Source organism: Gigantopelta aegis, chromosome 14 (genome assembly GCF_016097555.1).
Source record: "Gigantopelta aegis isolate Gae_Host chromosome 14, Gae_host_genome, whole genome shotgun sequence".
Classification (NCBI taxonomy): domain Eukaryota; kingdom Metazoa; phylum Mollusca; class Gastropoda; order Neomphalida; family Peltospiridae; genus Gigantopelta; species Gigantopelta aegis.
This window is the reverse complement of record NC_054712.1, coordinates 29,866,704-29,887,978: the sequence shown is the minus strand read 5'-3', so window position 1 is coordinate 29,887,978 and position 21,275 is coordinate 29,866,704. Positions and strand designations below refer to the sequence as shown.

The window sequence follows — 21,275 nt, the reverse complement described above, 5'->3', positions numbered from 1 at the left end:
AGGGTCTGTTCCTTTAATATTCTCCTGTGACTAAAATGGGCCACCACCTTGTGGCCCATACTTAAAAACGACTATCACGTTATAGTCTTAAATAAATTGGGAGGCCAACACCTTATGGCATCCGCCTAAAGTAAGGTATTATATATAAGGTATTATATGTAGTCTATCCCCGCGATGGTCTTCAAGATCCGATGTAATGTCGAGTTGTCCATATCGGGTATCAGCAGGGTCTGATGGTACATGTCCAGGCGGCTTACAGTGACACGCACCGCAGCGCGTCTCTCTTGCAGCTTGACCGTATGAAATGCAAAGTCTCCCTCTGCACGGCTAGCTGGCAACGGTTGGTAAGCCTCGGGCTTGGGCGTACTGAACACTGACGTATGTATCACGTATGCCCCCCCCCCCCCCCCCACTTTTCATGTATTTTGCTTTATATTTGCTGTATAATAGTGTAAAAGTTTGTAAATATAAAAGTGTGACCCCCACCCCCACCCCACCCACATACACTTTTTGGCACCTTCCTACGCCACTACTGAAGATCTGCCGGACGTCTTCGATGTTGTGTTTCACAAGCTGAAGCGGTGGTGTAACTTGCCGGCCTGCAGTAATCAATTTTCAGCTTGTTCAACTTCGGGTTTCGGCTGTTGCGTCGGAGGGCCTGGCTTGGCTGCTTGCCCTCTCGGGGGAGCGGTTGCCTTCCTCTTTGCAACGGCGACTGGTCGGGCCTGCATCTCAACAGCGGCACTCTTCCTCTGTGGAGATAGTGTCTTCGCTGGTGGCGCTGGAGTTGGCGGTGATACAGGTGGGTGGGGGGGGGGGGCGATTCCTACACCGCTTGGTTTAGGTCCACTCCTGGCGAGTCTGTCTGGTCCGGCTGTGCTGGCTTAGTTGGTCTCGCTTGAGTCGATTGGTGCTGGGGGCGCACAACAGAAGGAACCGCCTGGCGCGCTTTTCTTCTTCCTATATCCCCGAGTCCACTTCGGTACCGGGTCACCATACACCCAAAGTCACGGTTGCCCGTAACTTGGTGTACGCGACTCGGTACTCAAGTAGCTTTCTGTATGACTAATATGTTCCCCCCAGGTGTGTGTGTGTGGGGGGGGGGGAGGTGAGCGGGGCGGAGGGGGGTGGATGGGCAGGTCGGGGCAGGTCGAGACAGCACGTAGCAACGGCTTGCCTCATCGTAAGTCAGAACTGGATTGGATCTCAACTGAAATTATCTACAGGCCTTTATAAGGTATATGGAGAGGCTCTATTAAAGTTGGGCTAACGATTTCCCGTCATAGCATGTTAAAGTTTTGAATGGATAGAGACGTATATATTGAAAACACGTAACATTTAAAGACGCAGACGTCAAAATACACTAGACCCAGAGCCAGACCCAGTTTTGGTGTGTTTTGAGCCTAGGAGATTTGATAAATCAGTAAAGTAATCAAAGATCACGATTATATTAGGATGTAATTATGATTGGGGTTATATGGCATTGTGTGTGTGTGTGTGTGTGTGTGTGTGTGTGTATGTGTGTTTATTTATATTTATGTCTTACCATTCATCGGTATTATTTGAAGAAACGTATACATAAATATGAGTATTCTATTATCTTTACGAATATTCTAATAACGTTACCATTTATTATAACCTGGGTTTGTGGCAAAGGATTTTATACCATTTTTGCTTTAGATAATTCAGGGGGAGATTACTCTCATAAAATAAACGGTGCAAAAAAAACCCCACGAAAATGTGTTCAGCTGGCAGAAATGTTTTAGGAAAATGCAATAATATATTTTTATTAGAAACGACATACAAATCAAAGCTGTTACTTAATTACACACAATACAGATCTTCTAGTCTGAGTATATTTCGTTCATGTCTTTTGACAAGATGTCTTTCTTCCTGTCATAATTTGTTTTCTCAAATAAGATTTCAATCGTCACGTTCAAACTATTTGAAGTCAAATAAAAACACTTCAGACTTCCTCAAACATCGATGTGACTCGTGGCAGGTCACAAGGAAATATGCAGAACAAAAAGCCAGCAGCACATCTGGAGAAAGTGCTAAGAAGGAAATTGTCGAAGCTAAAGAAAGTCCTTATGCACATCTGACCATGGCAGAAAAAGGCAAGCATCCCATCATAGGGGCTTGCGGTGAACTCGTATGGAAAACTTACTCGTATTGGGTGAAATGCAGTGAACTCGTATGGAAATCCAAAAGTGAACTCGTATGGAAGACTTACTCGTATGGGGGAAAATGCAGTGAACTCGTATGGAAATTACAAACTGATATATCCAATACTGTATACTATATATAGCAACTTCAAGAACTTGTGTGTAGTTTTTATGCAGAGTTCGACAAATCTGCTAGCCCACTATTTATTATTCATTGGATGCTTATTACAGAATAAATTAAACATGATTGAACATACGGGTGACACGAAAATAGGTGACTGTCGTTGACGCACAAACTGCGGTTGACACGCAAATAGTTGACTGATGGTGACATAAATAAGAAGCATGTATACAAAAGAAGTGTCAAAATACACATTTAAGAGAACTATCAAAGTATATCTGCATATCCATACATCCCCATACGAGTTCACCGTTATTTTTTACATACGAGTTCGTTTTTCATACAAGTTTTCCGTTCATACGAGTTCGTTTCCATGCGAGTTCACTGCATCCCATCATAGGACCCATGGGCATGACCGTCACATTAGGCTCGGATATCATTCAGCCCTGTCATGTTTACATATGGAAATAGCACTAGAGTATACTCAGTGTGGAAAACCAACTAAATACTGTGTATAAAACACACATACTTTCCTAAATCTGACACCTCGGACATTTAGTTTAAACTGTTAAAGGGACATTCCTGAGTTTGCTGCATTGTAAGATGTTTCCAACAAATAAAATATTTTTACGATTAAACTTTCATATTAAATATATTTTCTTGTTTAGAATACCAGTGTCTGTATATTCAATATGTTTCTGGTCGTCTTAATATTTGAAACAAGTCCAAACTGGATTTTGTCTTCAAATAATTTTGTATGTACGATTTTTTTTAGGAAATCAAATGTAATTTAACCCAGTACAAATATTAGAACAACCAGAAACATGTTTAATATACAGCCACTAATATTTTATGCAGAAAAATATATTTGATATGTTATTACAATCGTTAAAAAGTTTTAAACATTTCAGCAAACTGAGGAATGTCCCTTTAATAATTTTCAAGTTCACTTATGAGATGTTTTCTTACATGTTGATGTGTGTTACAAATGCTATAAGACAAAATCTGACACACACACAGGGGACAATATTTCAAAATGTTATGTAATCGAAAGTCTTCTCGCGATGTTTTAATCTTAGGTAACCAGTCTTTCAGTTAAGTGCCTAAAATGTTTTAGAAAGTACAAAGTTTGTAAATCTAGAACAGCCTTATTCCATGAAGCAATCTTGGTACTAAGTTCACATCAAGTGCATAACTATCTTAAGGTGATCTTAGCATAAGATTGCTTCAATGAATGGGGCCCAGAACAATAGTAAAATGTGTTCAAAAATTAATTTGAAGCATTTATGAAATACATGAATCAAGTTCTAGTGAACTTGAAGTTTGTATTGTTCAATACATAACTGATTAGTAGTTTGTGTACATTTTTAAGTTGTGTAACTGTTGCACAAACCCAATAACAGTTTACATGAAATATTTCCGCCTGTATTCCTATTCAAAATATAGCTCAGTGGTACAGTGCTCGTCTGATTCGCGATCAATCTTGGATCGATTCCCATCAGCGGGTCCATTGGGTTATTTCTTGTTCCAGCCAGTGCTCCACAACTTTTGTAACAAAGGCAGTGGTATGTACTATCCTGTCTGTGGGATGGTGCATATAAAAATCCCGTAATGCTAATCGAAAAAGAGTAGCCCATGAAGTGGCAACAGTGGGTTTCCTCTCAATATCTGTGTGGTCCTTATGTCCGACACCATATAACTGTAAATAAAATGTTTTGAGTTTGTCGTTAAATAAAACATTTCCTTCCTATTCAAAACAAAGTGGGTCAGTTTCTATATGATATACTAGAATATAGAGTAAATGTAATATACGTGTATGATATACTAGATATACTACAATATAGGATATACTAGAATATAGAGGACATGTAATATATGTGTACAGTTTACAGGTATTTTTGTCAAACAGTTTGGAAACAACAAGATGCAGAAAGCAAAGTTTAAACCATATTTTTAAACGCACATTTTTTGACACATTATGTAATCTCTTACATGAGAATTTGGCAGTCACATTACTTTGTTTTCACTAGCTTGACACCATACATTGTAAATTTACATTCTGAATGTTTACAAGTATGTGATCTAGATTGTAAATATATTCTAAAGAAAATTGAAGAATGGTGTATTATAGGAAGAAACCAAAAGTTACATGCTTAAATATTAAGCCTATACTTCGTGATTGAACCACATTTGGTTGAGCTTATGATATACATGTACATTAAAGATGCTATGTCAAAGTTGCTATATATGGCGGTTCCCAGCAAAAACGTTATTAATGTTTCCTTTAGAATTTGTCTCCCACGGCAATTTTTGAAAGTGAGAAAATAATGAATAGTTTCAACTTTGACAAAGGACCACAATACAATTTTTAATTTAAATAATATTTAGGTGTTTTTTTTCTTTTCAGTGAAGGAAGCTGGTAAAGATGCCACGTACACTGGTGTCATAATTATTGGGGTCGGTGTTACAGGTATAATAATCATTATGTTACACATTTATTAACAAGTTATTAATGCTGATGATGGTGGTAAACAAAGGTATTATTAGAAGTAGTAGTAGTAGTAAGTGTGCGAAATCGTACTAACGCTCTTGTTAAGTTTCAATTCATATGCGTCGGAAGCTGAGAAGTGGTGGTGGTTGTGTGTGTGGTGGGGGTGGGGTGGGGGGGTGTTTTAGGGTGATGGGTAGTAGTAGTTGTAGTACTAGTAAGTGTGGGACATAACCCATTGGTAAAGTGCCAGTTTGATGCACAGTCAATCAAGAATCGATCCCCATTGGTGAGCCCTTTCAGCTATTTGTCATTCTGGCCAGTAGGGATACATGCACCAGGGCTGGTATATCAAAGGCCGTACGTGGTATGTGCTGCCCTGTCTATGGGAAAGTGCATATATTACCCCATCATTACTAATGGAAAAATATAGCGTGTTTCCTCTCTAAGACTAATATGCCAGAATAACCAAATGTTTGACATCCAATAGCTGATGATTTATAAATCAATGTGCTCAAGTGGTGTCATTAAACAAAATAAACTTTTTTCTTTTTATATTAATGCTTATGGGGAGGTAAATACGGTTATTAATAATTATTATTATGATGATTATTATTATTATTAAAGATTATCATATTATAATATTGTTCTTATTATTTTAATGGATGAAGTTCGGTGGTAGGTCCATCACCTGATTTAAAGTTAAAGTTTGTTTTGTTTAACGACACCACTGGAGCACATTAATTAATTTAATCATCGGCTATTGGATGTCAAACATTTGGTAATTCTGACACGTAATCAGAGGACACACGCTATTGTCGCTAATGTAGCAAGGGATCTTTTATATGGACTTTCCCCCAGACAGGAAAGCACATACCATGACCTTTATCCAGTTGTGGTGCACTGGTTGGAATGAGAAAACACCTAATCAGTTGAATGGATCCACCAAGGTGGTTTGATCCTGCAATGTAAGCATCTCAAGTGAACACTTAACTGACTGTCACTCACCTGTGATGCAATACGAGTTGCAGGATCGATCGACCTCTAGTCACTTTGACTTGTTTTTCTATTCCGAGCCCATGACTGGTACACCAAAGGCTGTGGTATGTGCTATCCTGTCTATGGGATGGTGCATATAAAAGATCCCTTGCTGCTAAGCAAAAAGAGTAGCCCATGAAGTAACGACAGCGGGTTTCCTCTCTCAATATCTGTGTGGTCCTTAGCCATATGTCTGACGCCATATAACCATAAATAAAATGTGTTGAGTGCATTGTTAAATAAAACATTTCCCTCCTTCCTGCTATTCCCAGCCAATGTCCAACAATTGGTACATCAAAGTCCATCGTATATACTGTTCTATGTATGGAAAAGTTGATATAAATTTTAAGAAATCCCTTGCTGTGTTTTTGGTAACAGCAGGTTTTGTGGTGGCTGCAGATTTTAAGAGGCGATCAGTTCTATGATCTAGTGGATGTGTGAGGGATTCAACGAAAGTAGCCCAGCATAATCATGTTTTATTATACTAAACATGCATAAACACCATTATAGGGCGTCAGGTACATTGCTCTTTATTTAGACTTACGGTACTTGGGAAATTCCTCCAAGACACTTGGGACATTAATATATGGTAAACACTGTCACTGTTCTTAAGGTACTTGGGAAATTCCTCCAAGACACTTGGGACATTAATATATGGTAAACACTGTCACTGTTCTTAAGGTACTTGGGAAATTCCTCCAAGACACTTGGGACATTAATATATGGTAAACACTGTCACTGTTCTTAAAGTACTTGGGAAATTCCTCCAAGACACTTGGGACATTAATATATGGTAAACACTGTCACTGTTCTTAAGGTACTTGGGAAATTCCTCCAAGACACTTGGGACATTAATATATGGTAAACACTGTCACTGTTCTTAAGGTACTTGGGAAATTCCTCCAAGACACTTGGGACATTAATATATGGTAAACACTGTCACTGTTCTTAAGGTACTCGGGACATTCCTCCAAGACACTGGACATTAATATATGGTAAACACTGTGTTCTTAAAGTACTTGGGAAATTCCTCCATGACACTGTTAATATATTAAACACTGTCACTGTTCTTAAACTTGGGAGATTCCTCCAATACTTGGGACATTAATATATGGTAAACACTGTCATTTGTTAAGGTACTTGGGAAATTCCTCCAAGACACTCATATATATGGTAAACATTGATTGTTCTTATAGTATTGGGAATCCTAGATTGACACTTGCGACATTAGTATATGGTAAACACTGTCACTGTTCTTAAGGTACTTGGGAAATTCCTCCAAGACACTTGGGACATTAATATATGGTAAACACTGTCACTGTTCTTAAGGTACTTGGGAAATTCCTCCAAGACACTTGGGACATTAATATATGGTAAACACTGTCACTGTTCTTAAGGTACTTGGGAAATTCCTCCAAGACACTTGGACATTAATATATGGTAAACACTGTCACTGTTCTTAAGGTACTCGGGACAGTAATGGTCTGCCAGTATTGGTCAGGTGTGTGCGTGTGTGTGTATGTATGTGTGTGATCTTATCAGTGTGACTGGGGTGAAAGAGAGAGAATATGTGGAAGAGAGAAAGACATTTGTTGCCAACTCTCCATATCATATATATTGCCATCATTGATTGAACAATATATAATCTAGATTGAACTTGCGTAGTGTTGTATCGGGGTGCTTTATGCACTCAGCCACACATGTAAGGCATGCTCTTCACTACTAAGCTTTGTCCAACTTATAAAAGACATATCGAATTAATTAGTTTTGTATTGGTTGTTTGAAAGTCTTAATTATTCTTATTTTATCATTGTCCTGTAAAAATCTATGTGTTGACTGTGTATAGTAGATGTATATATAGACAAAGAAATAGATTTTGAATTGGCAAAATAATGAAAGAATTCTAAAATTATTACTTCAAGAAATAAACTATATAAAACAAAACAACACCCCACAAAAAAAAAAACCCAAAACCCCAATATATTTATATAGTTGACTTAACTGACACATATATATCCCCTCACATTCCAGAGCTCAAAAATAATTTGTTAGCTATGACAATTTTGAAATGTTTTTGCCATTGGCAAAATGCTCACATATGACAATTTTAAGCAGCCTACAACAATTTATACCAGTATCGTTTGCAATGGATGGCAATAGTTTTTATCCAGCAGCAAAAATCTATATCATTGGTAAAGCTGCTAACATAGAGAATTTTATATGGCAGCTGTAGCAATTGCTGTTGGTGCCACCATTAACATTGTTCCCTGCCCTCACTTAAACCATCGCTGCTTGTGGTTTAATTTGTATGTTAATAATTTGTGCATGTCATTATTGGGCCATACAAAATGTATTGCTGGTTTCTGGTGCGCGCACGTCAATTTTGACCCTATGCTCCTTGTTTTTCAAATTTCCTGCGATAGCTACAACAGTGTCATGTATACCAGGAATAATGCTGTGTTGCCTCAACTAATAATATTGTGATGCACCATAATATTTTGAATCCAAATGAGGAGACGAGGAGGACATAAAAAAATATATATATATGCTCCCCAACCAAAAAACGTCAAGCATCAGTGCATCAATTTTGGAACTTTGGTTTGACCAGAGACATTTCAAAGGTTGCGGTATGTGCTATCCAGTTTGTGGGATGGTGAATATAAAAGATCCCTTGCTACTAATGGAAAAATGTACCAGGTTTCCTCTCTAAGACTGCATTTATATGTGAAAATTAACAAATGTTTGGCATCCAATAGCTGCTGATTAATAAATCAAAGTGCTCTAGTGGTGTTGGTAAACAAAACAAATTTTAACTTTTAACTGACCAGAGCCCCACTATACACTGTACGTTGTTGTTGTTGTTTTGGCTGGACTGAGTTTTGTTTCTGTTTCAGCTGTGATGTTCTTTGCAATTGGGCGAGAGCTGTTCTCCTCGCAGAGTCCTAGCGGCTTGTACGGAAAAGCTTTGAAGATGTGTGAGAAAAATGATCAGGTTTATTTCACATTCCACTCTTCTGTTTTCATGAACTGTTTTGTTATAAGTTGCACAATTCAGCTGATTTATGTGATTGTGTGTTTTAGTTCCATAACTTGTGTGCTTTTCATGTCAGGTTCTTGTCTCACCTGGATGAAGATCTTTCATGAACTGTTTTGTTATAAGTTGCACAATTCAGCTGATTTATGTGATTGTGTGTTTTAGTTCCATAATTTGTGTGCTTTTCATGTCAGGTTCTTGTCTCACCTGGATGAAGATCTTGCTTTTATAGTGATAACAACTTTTGCATTTGTCTATAATTTGGAATTAAAAATTTAATCCATTGATCACTCAAAACAGGGCAATGAAACTTGGGTCATACTTAAAACTAGGGTTATAGCTGCACCTTTGGGTGTTTATATCAATGAATATTAATTATATTCTACCATGACTTTGGAAAATACTCAATTCTGATTGGCTACACACCTTAAATTAGAGGTGTTAAATTTACGATAACCACATCTGATTTAATTAGGCCGCTTTACTCGCGTAGGAATATGAATAGGTGCTTATCAACAGAGAATCCAAGATGACAGCTACGTTTGACATCGGAACACTGGTGGATATTTTCAATCCAGAAATAAATAAATCCTGAATGGTTCGATGATGACATGGAACCCATCGGCGGGCAACACAACGGAACAAGCGAAGAACAGAAAGAAAGTTAGCGCACTTATTGTATTTTTTACAAGACTAAACAGTAACTAAGGTCGACGACAGTCACTTTTCGCACCTTTGTTTTGGCTTCGTACATAATAAATATAGCATATCTTACCGTAATTTCACTTGAGATCCATATTTCATAAAAGGTACAATTTTTTAATCACAAGATTTTCTTCAAACACATTCAGGTGCATTAGTAATGTTCAAACAAAAACATTTCAACCAATTTTGCATTGGAATTTTCCAGCATTCTTAAAATGGAAACGTCATGTACCCAATTTTGGTTATTGTAAGGAGATGCAAAGTGACGTCATTTGAATACTGACATCATTCAATTCAAAATTAGCTATATTATTACAATGCTTCACCACATTAAAATAAAAACTGGTCTACTAACCTTAACCCATGTCATATTTCAATAACAAGCAGACAACACTGTTTACGGGTCTTTATTTTTGACAAAATATTAAGTTTAAGTTTTAAAAGATGAAATAAATAAAAAGTACCTTTTGTCATATATATCATATCAAAAAATTACCGTTGGATATGTTTTATTTATTGTGTACGAAGCCAAAACAAGGGTGCAAAAAGTGACTGTTGTTGACCTAATGTAGCGTGTGCAGAACAGTTGCAGACGATCAAATTATAGGAGATAAACATCAGCTGACCGTGACAGAAAATAGTTTGTAACTCTACATATATTTATTTATTTATTCTGGTTCATGAATTTTTCTTTATAACCATTGATTAAATGTGTTCAAAGTTCTACAGTCGTATGTTGTGATTTAATTGTCAACAGACCGTTAGCGTTTAAAGGCTGACCCAAACCCAACAAAGATGGCCATGTCTAGCCAATTCACTACATTTTTTTTCACGGATTAAAAATAGTTCCAACATTGAACGTGTTTTTAGCCATAGTAGAATGACGGTAAACATCATCTCACGTCAGATTGGAGGTAGTTTATCATGCATTTAACACGGCTAAATGTACACTTAAAACACCGCATGCTAACGTGCTCGGGTTGGAAGGTTGTTTAGCGATGTTAAATGCATGATAAATTACCTCCAATCTGTCAGATGATGTTTATCTCATAATTAAAAACAAAATTTGTTGTTAAATAAGTTTCTAATTTATTCAAAACCTCAATTAAAAACTGGATTAAAACTCTATATAATAATTCAATGGCGAGAGCAATTCAAAATGGCTTTCTGTCAGAAACATTTAAATTAGAAAGAGGATGTAGACAAAGTGATCCATTTTCCCCATATATTTTTATTATTTGTGCTGAAATTCTAGCTATATTAATAAAAAAATAACGACAACATAAATGGAATAACAATCGATGGTGAACAATATTTAATATCCCAATACGCAGACAATACAACTTTTATACTGGATCTCTGTTTAATACTTAACAATATTAGAATATTATGCCACAGTATCTGGATTAAAATATATTATACAAAATCAAAAGCTATTTGAATAGCAGTAAAAATACTCAAAAGACGTTTATCACCATTCAAGATGGAAATTGGAATGGAATACAACAGAATTTAAGATGCTCAGAATAACATTTACAGTAAATTTACAATTAATTGTTAAAGTGAATTACCCCACAAAATTTAATGAAATTAAACTATTGATAAAACAACATGTATGGTTAATAGGGAAGTTAACTGTCTTAGGAAGAATAACAGTATTAAAATCACTAATAATACCTAAAATTACGTATCTATACTACCTGCAACTGAACTACCAAACCCATCCAAAAAAGTTGTTGACAATTTGAATAGATTATTTCATAAATTCATTTGGCAAAATAAATCCAATAAAATAAAACGAGTCTTATTAGCTCAAGAATTCAAAGATGGTGGATTACAAATGTTAAATATATATAATTTCATGATGGCTTTAAAATGATCATGGCTTAGGAGACTATTTTTAGGTAACCCAAAATGGACTAAACTGTTTGAATCTACTACTAACTTATCCAATAGAGACCTTGTAATAAATGGAGATTATTACTTGAATATAAAAAGAAAGAAATTAAAAAACATGTTTTGGAAAGATGTTTTATACAGTTGGGAGTTAATTCAACAAATTTTTTTTTGGAAAAAAACTTACGCTCAAATATCTGGTATAACAGCAATATAACAATAAATACAAAACCATTGTTATAAAAATTATTTAGAAAAGGGAATAATATTTATAAATGATCTTCTTGATTAAGATGAACATTTCTTTACATTTGAGAAATTAAAAAATATATATAACGTAAACTCACACTTTTTAGAATATTCATTGCTTATAAACAGACATTAATAAATAAAGCAGACAATGTTAGAAATGGCCACTTTACATTGTTAACTAATCCTGTATTTCCTTAGAAATGTAATATTATACTTAAAAGTCAAACAGGTATTAAAGACCTGTATAAACTATTAAATCACTTTATTACACAAACATCACAAATAAGATGTAGAAACCAAGGTTTTGCTTTTGACTCAAAAGAATGGGGAAACTATTATAAATTGCCTTTTATAAGTGTCAAAGATACAACTTTGATATGGTTTCAATACAGAATTATACACCTGGGCCCCGTTCCAGGAAGCGATCTTAGTGCTACGATCACCTTAAGTGCGTAGAATAGTTATGTACTTACGGTGATCTTAGTGCTAAGATTACTTTGTGGAACGGGGCCCAGGTACTAACAACTAATACTTTTTTTCACATAAAATTAAATACATAGATACTAACGAATGTATGTTCACCAGAAACATTAACACATTTATTTTACTATTATAATAAAGTGACTGATCTGTGGCATGCTGTTGTAAATTGGATTTTAAACAAAAAAGGAATTCGAATAAAATAAAATAAAATAATTATTTTATTTGGACAAATAGGTGATACAAAAGACATATTTATAAACTAGCCGTTAATAAATATTAAATATTATGTATACAAGACAAAAATAGAAAAAAAATAAATAAATATAATAGCTAGGTGCTCAAAACATTTTGCAAAATAATTACGAAATAGAAAAATATATTATTTTAAAAAACTGTAGATATGAAGAGTATAATACAATCTGGGCACCATGAAAACGACTTTTCAGTCAAGAAAGTTATTTGATGGAAGCAAGCGCTTGACGTGAATTTTGACATTATCACTTATCACCTTAATTATACTACTACAGCTTTTCTTGTTAACAGTCCTTCTTTCTAAACTTATATCTGTTTTATGTCCCCATTACATCAACCAGCCTATTTAAATATATTTCTATTAACTAGCCATTTATAATTTGTTATTAATATTACTATCTACATATACATATGCATTAATATTAAATATATCATCTTCTACATTATTTGTATAAGTATTACTACTATTACTATAATCAGCATTATCAGCAATGTGTATGTACTCCAAGTATTTGGCGTGTATAATTTAATTCATCTTCTGTGAGCCGATGAATAAGGGCACCCCAACCCTGGCATCGTCAAAATGAGCTGGGGACAATAAAATAATTTTAAAGTTTTTAATTTATAATTATTATTATAATAATATATTATTACTTTATAATTAGTAAATACAGGGAAATTGATCATGAAAGTTCTGTCATCATAAAGATTTTTTTTTTTTTTTTTTTTTTTTTTTTTTATTATACACCGTACCAGATTATGGTAGGCAAGTCATTTAAACTTGCAGAATTCTTGTTTGGTAATTTTGCCATACTTGTTGAAGTGTGTTTGTTATACATACTAGTTACACATCCAAGGTATGAATAAAAAAATCATCCGCAAACTTATGTGAGAACGGCTTCGCCGATTCACACAGTTTACGGATGATTTATTTTGTTCATACCCCGATGAACGTAAAAGAAATAACAGACACTCCTTAAATAATAATAATGATATATAAATATATATAGAGTGATGACGGCTCTGTACAGGACGTTCCTACACAGGTCCGTCTAGTATTTTATATACTTAGATATGGTGGAAAACACATTAACAGTAAAGAAAATAAATATATTTTGTATAATACAATTGAGTATTGTCCGAAATATACATATATTTTCTATATATACAAAATATATATTTATTTTATTTTATTTACTGTTTACTACCATATCTAAGTAGAGAATACTAGACCGCCCTGTATAGGAACGTTCTGTACAGAGCTGTCCTGACTACATGTATTTTTTATATATTTACACACGCACTCGTTATATATATATATTTTTTTTTAGTATAATCCGAAATATACATATATTTTCTTTATATACAAAATATATATTTATTTTCTTTACTGTTAATGTGTTTTCCACCATATCTAAGTATACTAGACCGCCCTGTGTAGGAACGTCCTGTACAGAACCGGTAAGGTTTTGGTCCCTTATGCGTTCACTGGTTTCCCTCCTACAAAATGTGCCGAACAAACCCTCGTACTTAGAGTAACATTAAAATCATTTTCTACGTGAAATGATTACCCACAAACGTTTCCGATATCCATTGGCTGGATATTGATGGAAGGATAACGAATTTCCCGGAAATATGCAATTGGAACAGTTAATAATTGAACAATGGTCGTGGCCTCCCATTGCTTTTGCCCCCCAATTTGCAGATAGGTCTATTTTGGCGAGATCTCGTGGTTTGCGTCCTCGAGTAACTCCGCAACGGGCACATGCGCAGTGGAATGAGAAAGAAGTCTATTATGACAATGAACAACACGGGCCGTTGTTTTGACGCCTACTTATCACTTGTATGATCAAGACTATTTGCTGTCAGCTGAAGTCTAAATTAAACCATAACTCAATCGCGGTTTATTTTCTTCTAGGCTACCTATGCAAATTGTCAGATAATTGTTTACAAAATTAATATCTATTATTATGTTAAATGATTTACAAAAATCCACCCTAAAACAACATGTTTAAATAAAAATAAATGAATTTGCTTTTCTCTCTCAGTTATTTGGCTACCAATTTTTGCTGAGGGCTACTAGATTTTATAGCCTATAACCTACGGTCAAGGCCTGATATCAGTGGATCCAGTCAACTGATTGGGTTTTTATCGTTCCCACCAGTGCACCACAACTGGTCAAAGGCCGTGGTATGTGCTTTCCTGTCTTTGGGAAAGTAAATATAAAAGATCCCTTGCTGCATTGGGTAAAATGTAGCAGTTTCCTCTGATGACTGTGTCAGAATTACCAAATGTTTGACATACAATAGCCGATGATTGAATTTTTAACATACTAGTTTTACTATTTCAGCTCAAGTCAATGTTGGGAGAGCCTATGAAGGGATATGGAGAAACGACTCGCCGTGGAAGACGCAGATACGTGAGGTAACATATTTTATTCAGCATTTCATCTACTTTGAGAAAAAAAACCTTCAAAGGTTTTTAATGATAAATTTAAAATAATATAAAATTATATTACTGAAATATTTTAAACGTTCATTGACTTTCTGCCAAAAAAATAATTAAAGGATACATAATAAAAACTCATGCTTCCAATACAATTTGATATTTTTAATGTCATGGCAACACCATACAAGGTGTATGCATATGACGTCATTGAGTATAGTTCGTAAAAGTTTTGTAAGCAATGGCCATGCTCTCCGTAATGTGAGTGGATCAGGGGGGGGGCATACACCTCAAGTCTCACCTCCCAGCACCACTGTTTTGAGGGTGTTCATTTATCTTTGACATGCACAAATGTGTACATAAAATACAGGTCCAACAAGATTTCACATGTACCGTCTTTAACATTGCATGCATTTACATTTCATCACATAAATAGCATTTAAAATATTTGAGCATTTGGTTTCTAAAATTTGACCAATTGTGACAGTGTAATTTGCTGCTGTATAATAAACATCTTAAACATTAACTTGCATATATTTACATATTTTTCATATTAATTTTGCAGTCATCAAGAGTACATTGAGAATGGAGTCAAGTACATGAGGATTAGGTTTTACATCGAAGGACCTTATGCTAAGGGAACTGTCAACTTGGAGGTCAAACAGGTAATTACTGACATTTTTTTTTATCTTAGTGCTGTCCTAGAATGATCCCATACAATCTGATTAAAATTAGCTCTACTGGTCTCACCAGTAGATCTAACAACATTGCATGGACTCCCATGTCCAGGTGACATTTCATCTATAAATAACAGTTTAAATATCGACCAATTACACTTCGCCTTTTATAGCGTTATTCGGGAGCATACAAATTCTAAAAATATCGGGCGAGACTATTTATGCAATAGGCGAACTTGTTGGTCTATTTCAACATGGAAAAAACAGGGGGAAAAGTGCAGTAATAAACTCTGGATTGTATACTAGTATAAACAGATTTTATGGCTATACATCACTTTTTTTTTTTTTCGTCTTGAAACAAATGTTATATTGAAATTAGTTTCTGGCATGTTTTGTAATTCACCTGAATCATTTCGTATACCCTCTGCATAATCCCGAATGTTTTCAAATTCTTTTCAAATCACTGGCATGATTTTGCAAGTAAGGTTTTGAGTGGTCGATTGAAAGGTCAACTGGACATGAGCTCCAACAGGCTGCTGTTAGATCCACATGTAATAGTGAAGCTAATTGTAATTCGATTGGATCCCATAAGGAGGGGATAGGATTTATCTCAGTGGGTAGAGCCAGAGTAAAGCTTTCGTTTGTGGTGTTTGGGCACTAGGATCGAACCTGCTCCATTACTAGAATTTTTTTTTCCTTTTTTTTTTCTTTTTTTTTTAAAACAGTATAAATACTCAAAACCTATCAACGGCACTGATTGCAACTGGTGTGACTCTTGTTCCCTTCCCCCTAAAATCATGAATTACAGAAATGTTAAAAGTTTTTAGTCCCTATTTTTGATAATATTTATTAACGTGAATCTCTCCTAGGTTACAGCACATTTACTGTTAAAAATAGAGGAAAGTTTATAATGACAGATTTTTAAAATACTAGAATTAAAAGTGCATTTTATCAGGGCTAGCTCTGGGTGATCAGAAAATGTCGCCAAATTGTCTTAAAAAAAAGCAAAACCTAGCGCTATTTTCCAACAAAATATAAATTATTACACAAATTATTTTTGCCAAATTAAAATAAAAATTGTCAGTTGTTCCTAAAATTTGCAATTGGCGAATTTATCGAGTGGCAGAGCTAGCCCTGTTTATAGCTGCAAATATATTTCACGATCTTTAAATTTAATTGTGCATACCCCTCCCCCTACCCCCCAGCCCATTGCTACATGTAGAAATTGATATTTAACATAATATATGCATCATTAAATAAGACTGTAATATGAAAATTGTAATGTGCTGGCTTCATAAAAAATTCTTAGACAAAAGCAGTAATTGCACACAAAATAAACATTATGTATCTATTAAGATAACTCTACCATGACAGATATGTCATAGACGTCGAAAGCACTCCCCTCTCCTCACCAGTGAAACTGGTGTTGCTAGAATACATGTGTGCTTTGTCACTCCTCAGATGAAAGTCAAATTAATAACAACCCCCTCCCCTCATTTGATGATGTCAAATATTGAAACATGTTTTGCATACAAGTAAGATTGTGACTGAATGATATTATGATATTATGTACTCCATTGATAGGCCATTGTTATCCTATCTTTCACCTTTCTCCTTTGTTATAGTAGAAATATTTTGTAACTTCTCCATTTAAGACCTAGGCCTAATTTGAGTTAAAACTTCATCTTCTCCAAGGTGGTTTTGTTGCATTTAAGCTTAAATACAAAAAATTTGTACCACTATGAGCAGAATTGTGAAAGGTACTTTTAAAATTTATTTTTAGTTTATGTGTGTTAAAATACATGTATAAACATATTACCAATACCAGCCTGTGTTAATATATAATCTCTGTCAATATCTATATTTGTGTTTGCAGAATGAGAGTGGTAAATACGAGTATCGATACATCGTGGTTGATCTGGACGGATACCCACGAAGATCCGTGCTTGTAGTGGACAACACGTGATACTGTGTGTCAGTTGTACAAAATGGACATGTATTAGTAGGCAGCGGGACCTGGGGGCTGGGGGTGGGTTAACAGTTTATCATATAAAGAATAACCTGTATTGGTAACTGATGACTGAATTTGATAGGATATTTGGAGATATACAGCTAACATTGTACATGAATAACTGTCAACTCCATATGGTTTTTCTAGGTCATGCCCTTTATCTCATGAACGTGAATTAGTGGGTCTGTACGGCACAGAAAAACAATAATTGAACACATAGTAATGCAAAGTTAAATTAAAGTTTGTTTTATTTAGCAACACCACTAGAGCACATTGATTTATTAATCATCGGCTATTGGATTTTAAACATTTGGTCATTCTGACATAATCTTAGAGAGGAAACCTGCTGCATATTTCCATTAGTAGCATAGGATCTTTTATAATTTAATTATGCACCATCCCACAGACAAGATAGCACATATCACAGCCTTTTTGGTATACCAGTCGTGGTGCACTGGCTGGAATGAGAAACGTTGTGATACAAGCATATAACTTGGTAGATATGTTGACTATCATTTTGACAAATTATATAATTATGTGTATGCAAGAGCAGTAATATATAATTAACTTGATAGTAAAATTTTAAATTTGGAATTCTTTAAGCGAGTTTGAAATATCAGATCTTGTAGAAGTCATTACCAAGAATTTAAGAACTAATTAATACAGTAGAATTTTTTTGTGTCTTTTCGCACCCATCATTACTGTAATAAACTGGTGGCTCCAAAACACAAGCATGTTTATGTCTATGTGAGCCGTTATCTTTTAAATCCGTATAAAATTTAGAAGTGAATGAACAATTTGTTAAAAATGTCAGACTTTCAAATGTATATTAAAATTAGAAAACGAATTGTGGTTGTTAAACAACTTGCACATAAACACACAGCCCGAGTACTCTAACTGCAGAGGGCTAGATGGACATTTGGACCGATACAACTAAATTAAATAATTTAATTAATTACTATTGACTTTATCTTTCATAAGAGGAGGCAATACGTAGCACATACTTTTGCCGTATCCTGTCAATAATACCCTAAATGTATCTTTAAAATTCAAAATGGGATCAATAATCTGTAATTGTTTTGGTTTAATGATGTAATTAAATCCAAGTTCATCCAAAACGGCATTAGCCAACTCTTCCATGTTGTAACGTCGCTTGGTATGAAACGGTCCCTGTAACTTTGTTTAAGGCGGAATCACCCAGTGGACGATCATGTCACTTAATACGATATAGGTCAGCAAGCTTTGTAATTCTTGCGACGGAATGTTCCGAAGTAACTCGAAAATTATCTACGTAAAGGTATTTGACGTCAAACATAGGATTGTTGTGGTATTAGAGCGGGATTCTGTGACTACCGTGTGGTGGGCATCGACTGCCAGAAAATTACATAGCTTGGCTGCAAGGGCTGAATATCTGTCCAAATGTCCGTCTAGCACTCTACAGTCAGAGTACTCTGGCTAATACACACTATATTGAATGACATGCCATCAAAAAATTAACATCTCCTACTATATACGTTTTAGCCAATATTAATTGCCTGAAGTTATTTCCCATTTTACAAACATAATGTAAAATGACTAAATACATTCTGTTACATGTATGTTAAGAGAAACATACTTCAGACTACACATGAATCCAGGTGGTACTGTATTATAGCCAGGTTTCCTAAATTATGTACAGGTTGTTGTGTGTATAGTATACCTGAGTGGGCATGAGTTTTATATCAACTGACTGTTTGTTTTTACTTGCAAGATTTACTTTAATACAAAATTTACAATCTCTGTGTTGTCTTCATTTGTCAGTTGTAAGAAAGGCGAGATATACATGTTACTTCCCCCATATTCATTCCAATTTATTTTTATGCTTATATCCAATTAAGGTTCCAGTTCGCTGTCCTGGACACACACCTCAGGTATCTGGGTTGTCTGACCAGGACAGTGGGTTAGTTGTTAGTTGGTTAGTGAGAGAGGAGGGTGTAGTGGCCTTAAGAACTCGCTCTGGGTTGGAAGTTAAAAGTATTGGTTTGACTGGAATTCATTCAACCAAAAGTTTGTTTTCACCATTCATTTAATGACTACTTCAGGCGTCGATGTATTGTCATAGTAGAGTTAACTTAGACTGAATATTTCTGTCTAAGTAAAGCTTTATTTCATGTTTTATATTTATGTTTTAATCATTTGTCTATTTTATATTTACAAGCCATTGAACATATGATATAAATATATGGGGTGGGGGGGCCAAAGTATTCTTGGAACGAACGAGCATACCTAAAACGGTTAATAAGAGGATTTTCTTTAAGTTTCTATTTTTATCTCTTATTTTTTTTTTTTTTTTTTTTTATTATTATTAAAAAAATTTTGGGTGGGTGGGGGTGGGGGGGGGGGATTTCCCCGCTAGCTACGGCCTTGTGATCCTATTGTTAGCAACACGTTTATTAAGGGATTTCATTTTGTCTTCGATGTCATTATGAAGATGCCCAGCGGGTCGTTCTCAAACACCCCAGTCAGATGAAACTGCGTAGCGTAGCGTAAACTCTATTAACGTGCCTCTATCCAATTAAGGTTCAGGCACGTCTCTCCCACACCCAGTCTCTGGCATGGCCAGTGGTCGAGTGTGGGACAGATAATTAATTTTTAATGGGGCAATTTTGAATTATTTATAAAAGGCATAGGGGGGGATTTTGATGCGTCGTTGAAATAACCTATGGTATTTAAATAAAAATTAATTTTAATTACTTTAGTGTGACGCTTGTTTTTGACTGGGCATTTCCAAACAGGTAAATGAAAAATGAAAAATTAAACAATAAATATGCCCTTAAAAAGATTAAGAGTGAAAAAGATTATATACCCTGGACTGATCCAAAAGTATGCCTTCGGGCCAAGACAAAAGTGAAGAACCCACCCCAAGAGAAGAACCCGACCCCAAAAAGGAGACGAGACGCCCCGGACCTACTCCGCCCCAACCACGGGTAGACTGAATAAAAACACCCGAGAACATTTATTTAATTAAAAACATCCACCCCCATATACAATGTATTATTAAAGTATATTAAAAATAAAAAAATAAAAAAATAATAATCCCCTAGGTTAAAAGACCGAGCTTCAAATTATATTTAAAAACATATAACACAATAATTAATAATAAAACACATTTACAACAATATTTGCTTTTTAAAAAAAATGATATAAACACATTAAAAACTAATGTTAAAAGAGGTAGTAAAACGGGGAGCAGGAAAGTGTTAAATGCGTAGCGTAGCGTAAACTCTATTAACGTGCCTCTATCCAAATAAGGTTCAGGCACATCTCTCCCACCCAGTCTCTGGCATGGCCAGTGGTCGAGTGTGGGACAGATAATTAATTTTTAATGGGGCAATTTTGAATTATTTATAAAAGGCATAGGGGGGATTTTGATGCGTCGTTGAAATAACCTATGGTATTTAAATAAAAATTAATTTTAATTACTTTAGTGTGACGCTTGTTTTTGACTGGGCATTTCCAAACAGGTAAATGAAAAATGAAAAATTAAACAATAAATATGCCCTTAAAAAGATTAAGATTGAAAAAGATTATATACCCTGGACTGATCCAAAACTTATGACTTCGGGCCAAGACCAAGGTGAAGAACCCGCCCCAAGAGAAGAACCCGACCCCAAAAAGGAGACGAGACGCCCCGGACCTACTCCGCCCCAACCACGGGTGGACTGAATA

The 21,275-nt window shown here is 35.1% G+C and overlaps 1 protein-coding gene across 1 annotated transcript; it reads left to right on the top strand.

Annotated features, from left to right (window-relative positions):
* Positions 1–1,717: 1,717 nt before the first annotated feature.
* LOC121388933 (mitochondrial import inner membrane translocase subunit Tim21-like) lies at positions 1,718–17,920 on the top strand. Its single transcript, XM_041520481.1, has 6 exons — positions 1,718–2,117; positions 4,694–4,756; positions 8,707–8,804; positions 14,785–14,858; positions 15,445–15,544; positions 17,433–17,920. Exons 1-6 carry the CDS (start codon positions 1,739–1,741, stop codon positions 17,520–17,522), a joined length of 804 nt encoding a protein of 267 aa, XP_041376415.1. The 5' UTR covers positions 1,718–1,738; the 3' UTR covers positions 17,523–17,920.
* Positions 17,921–21,275: the final 3,355 nt, after the last annotated feature.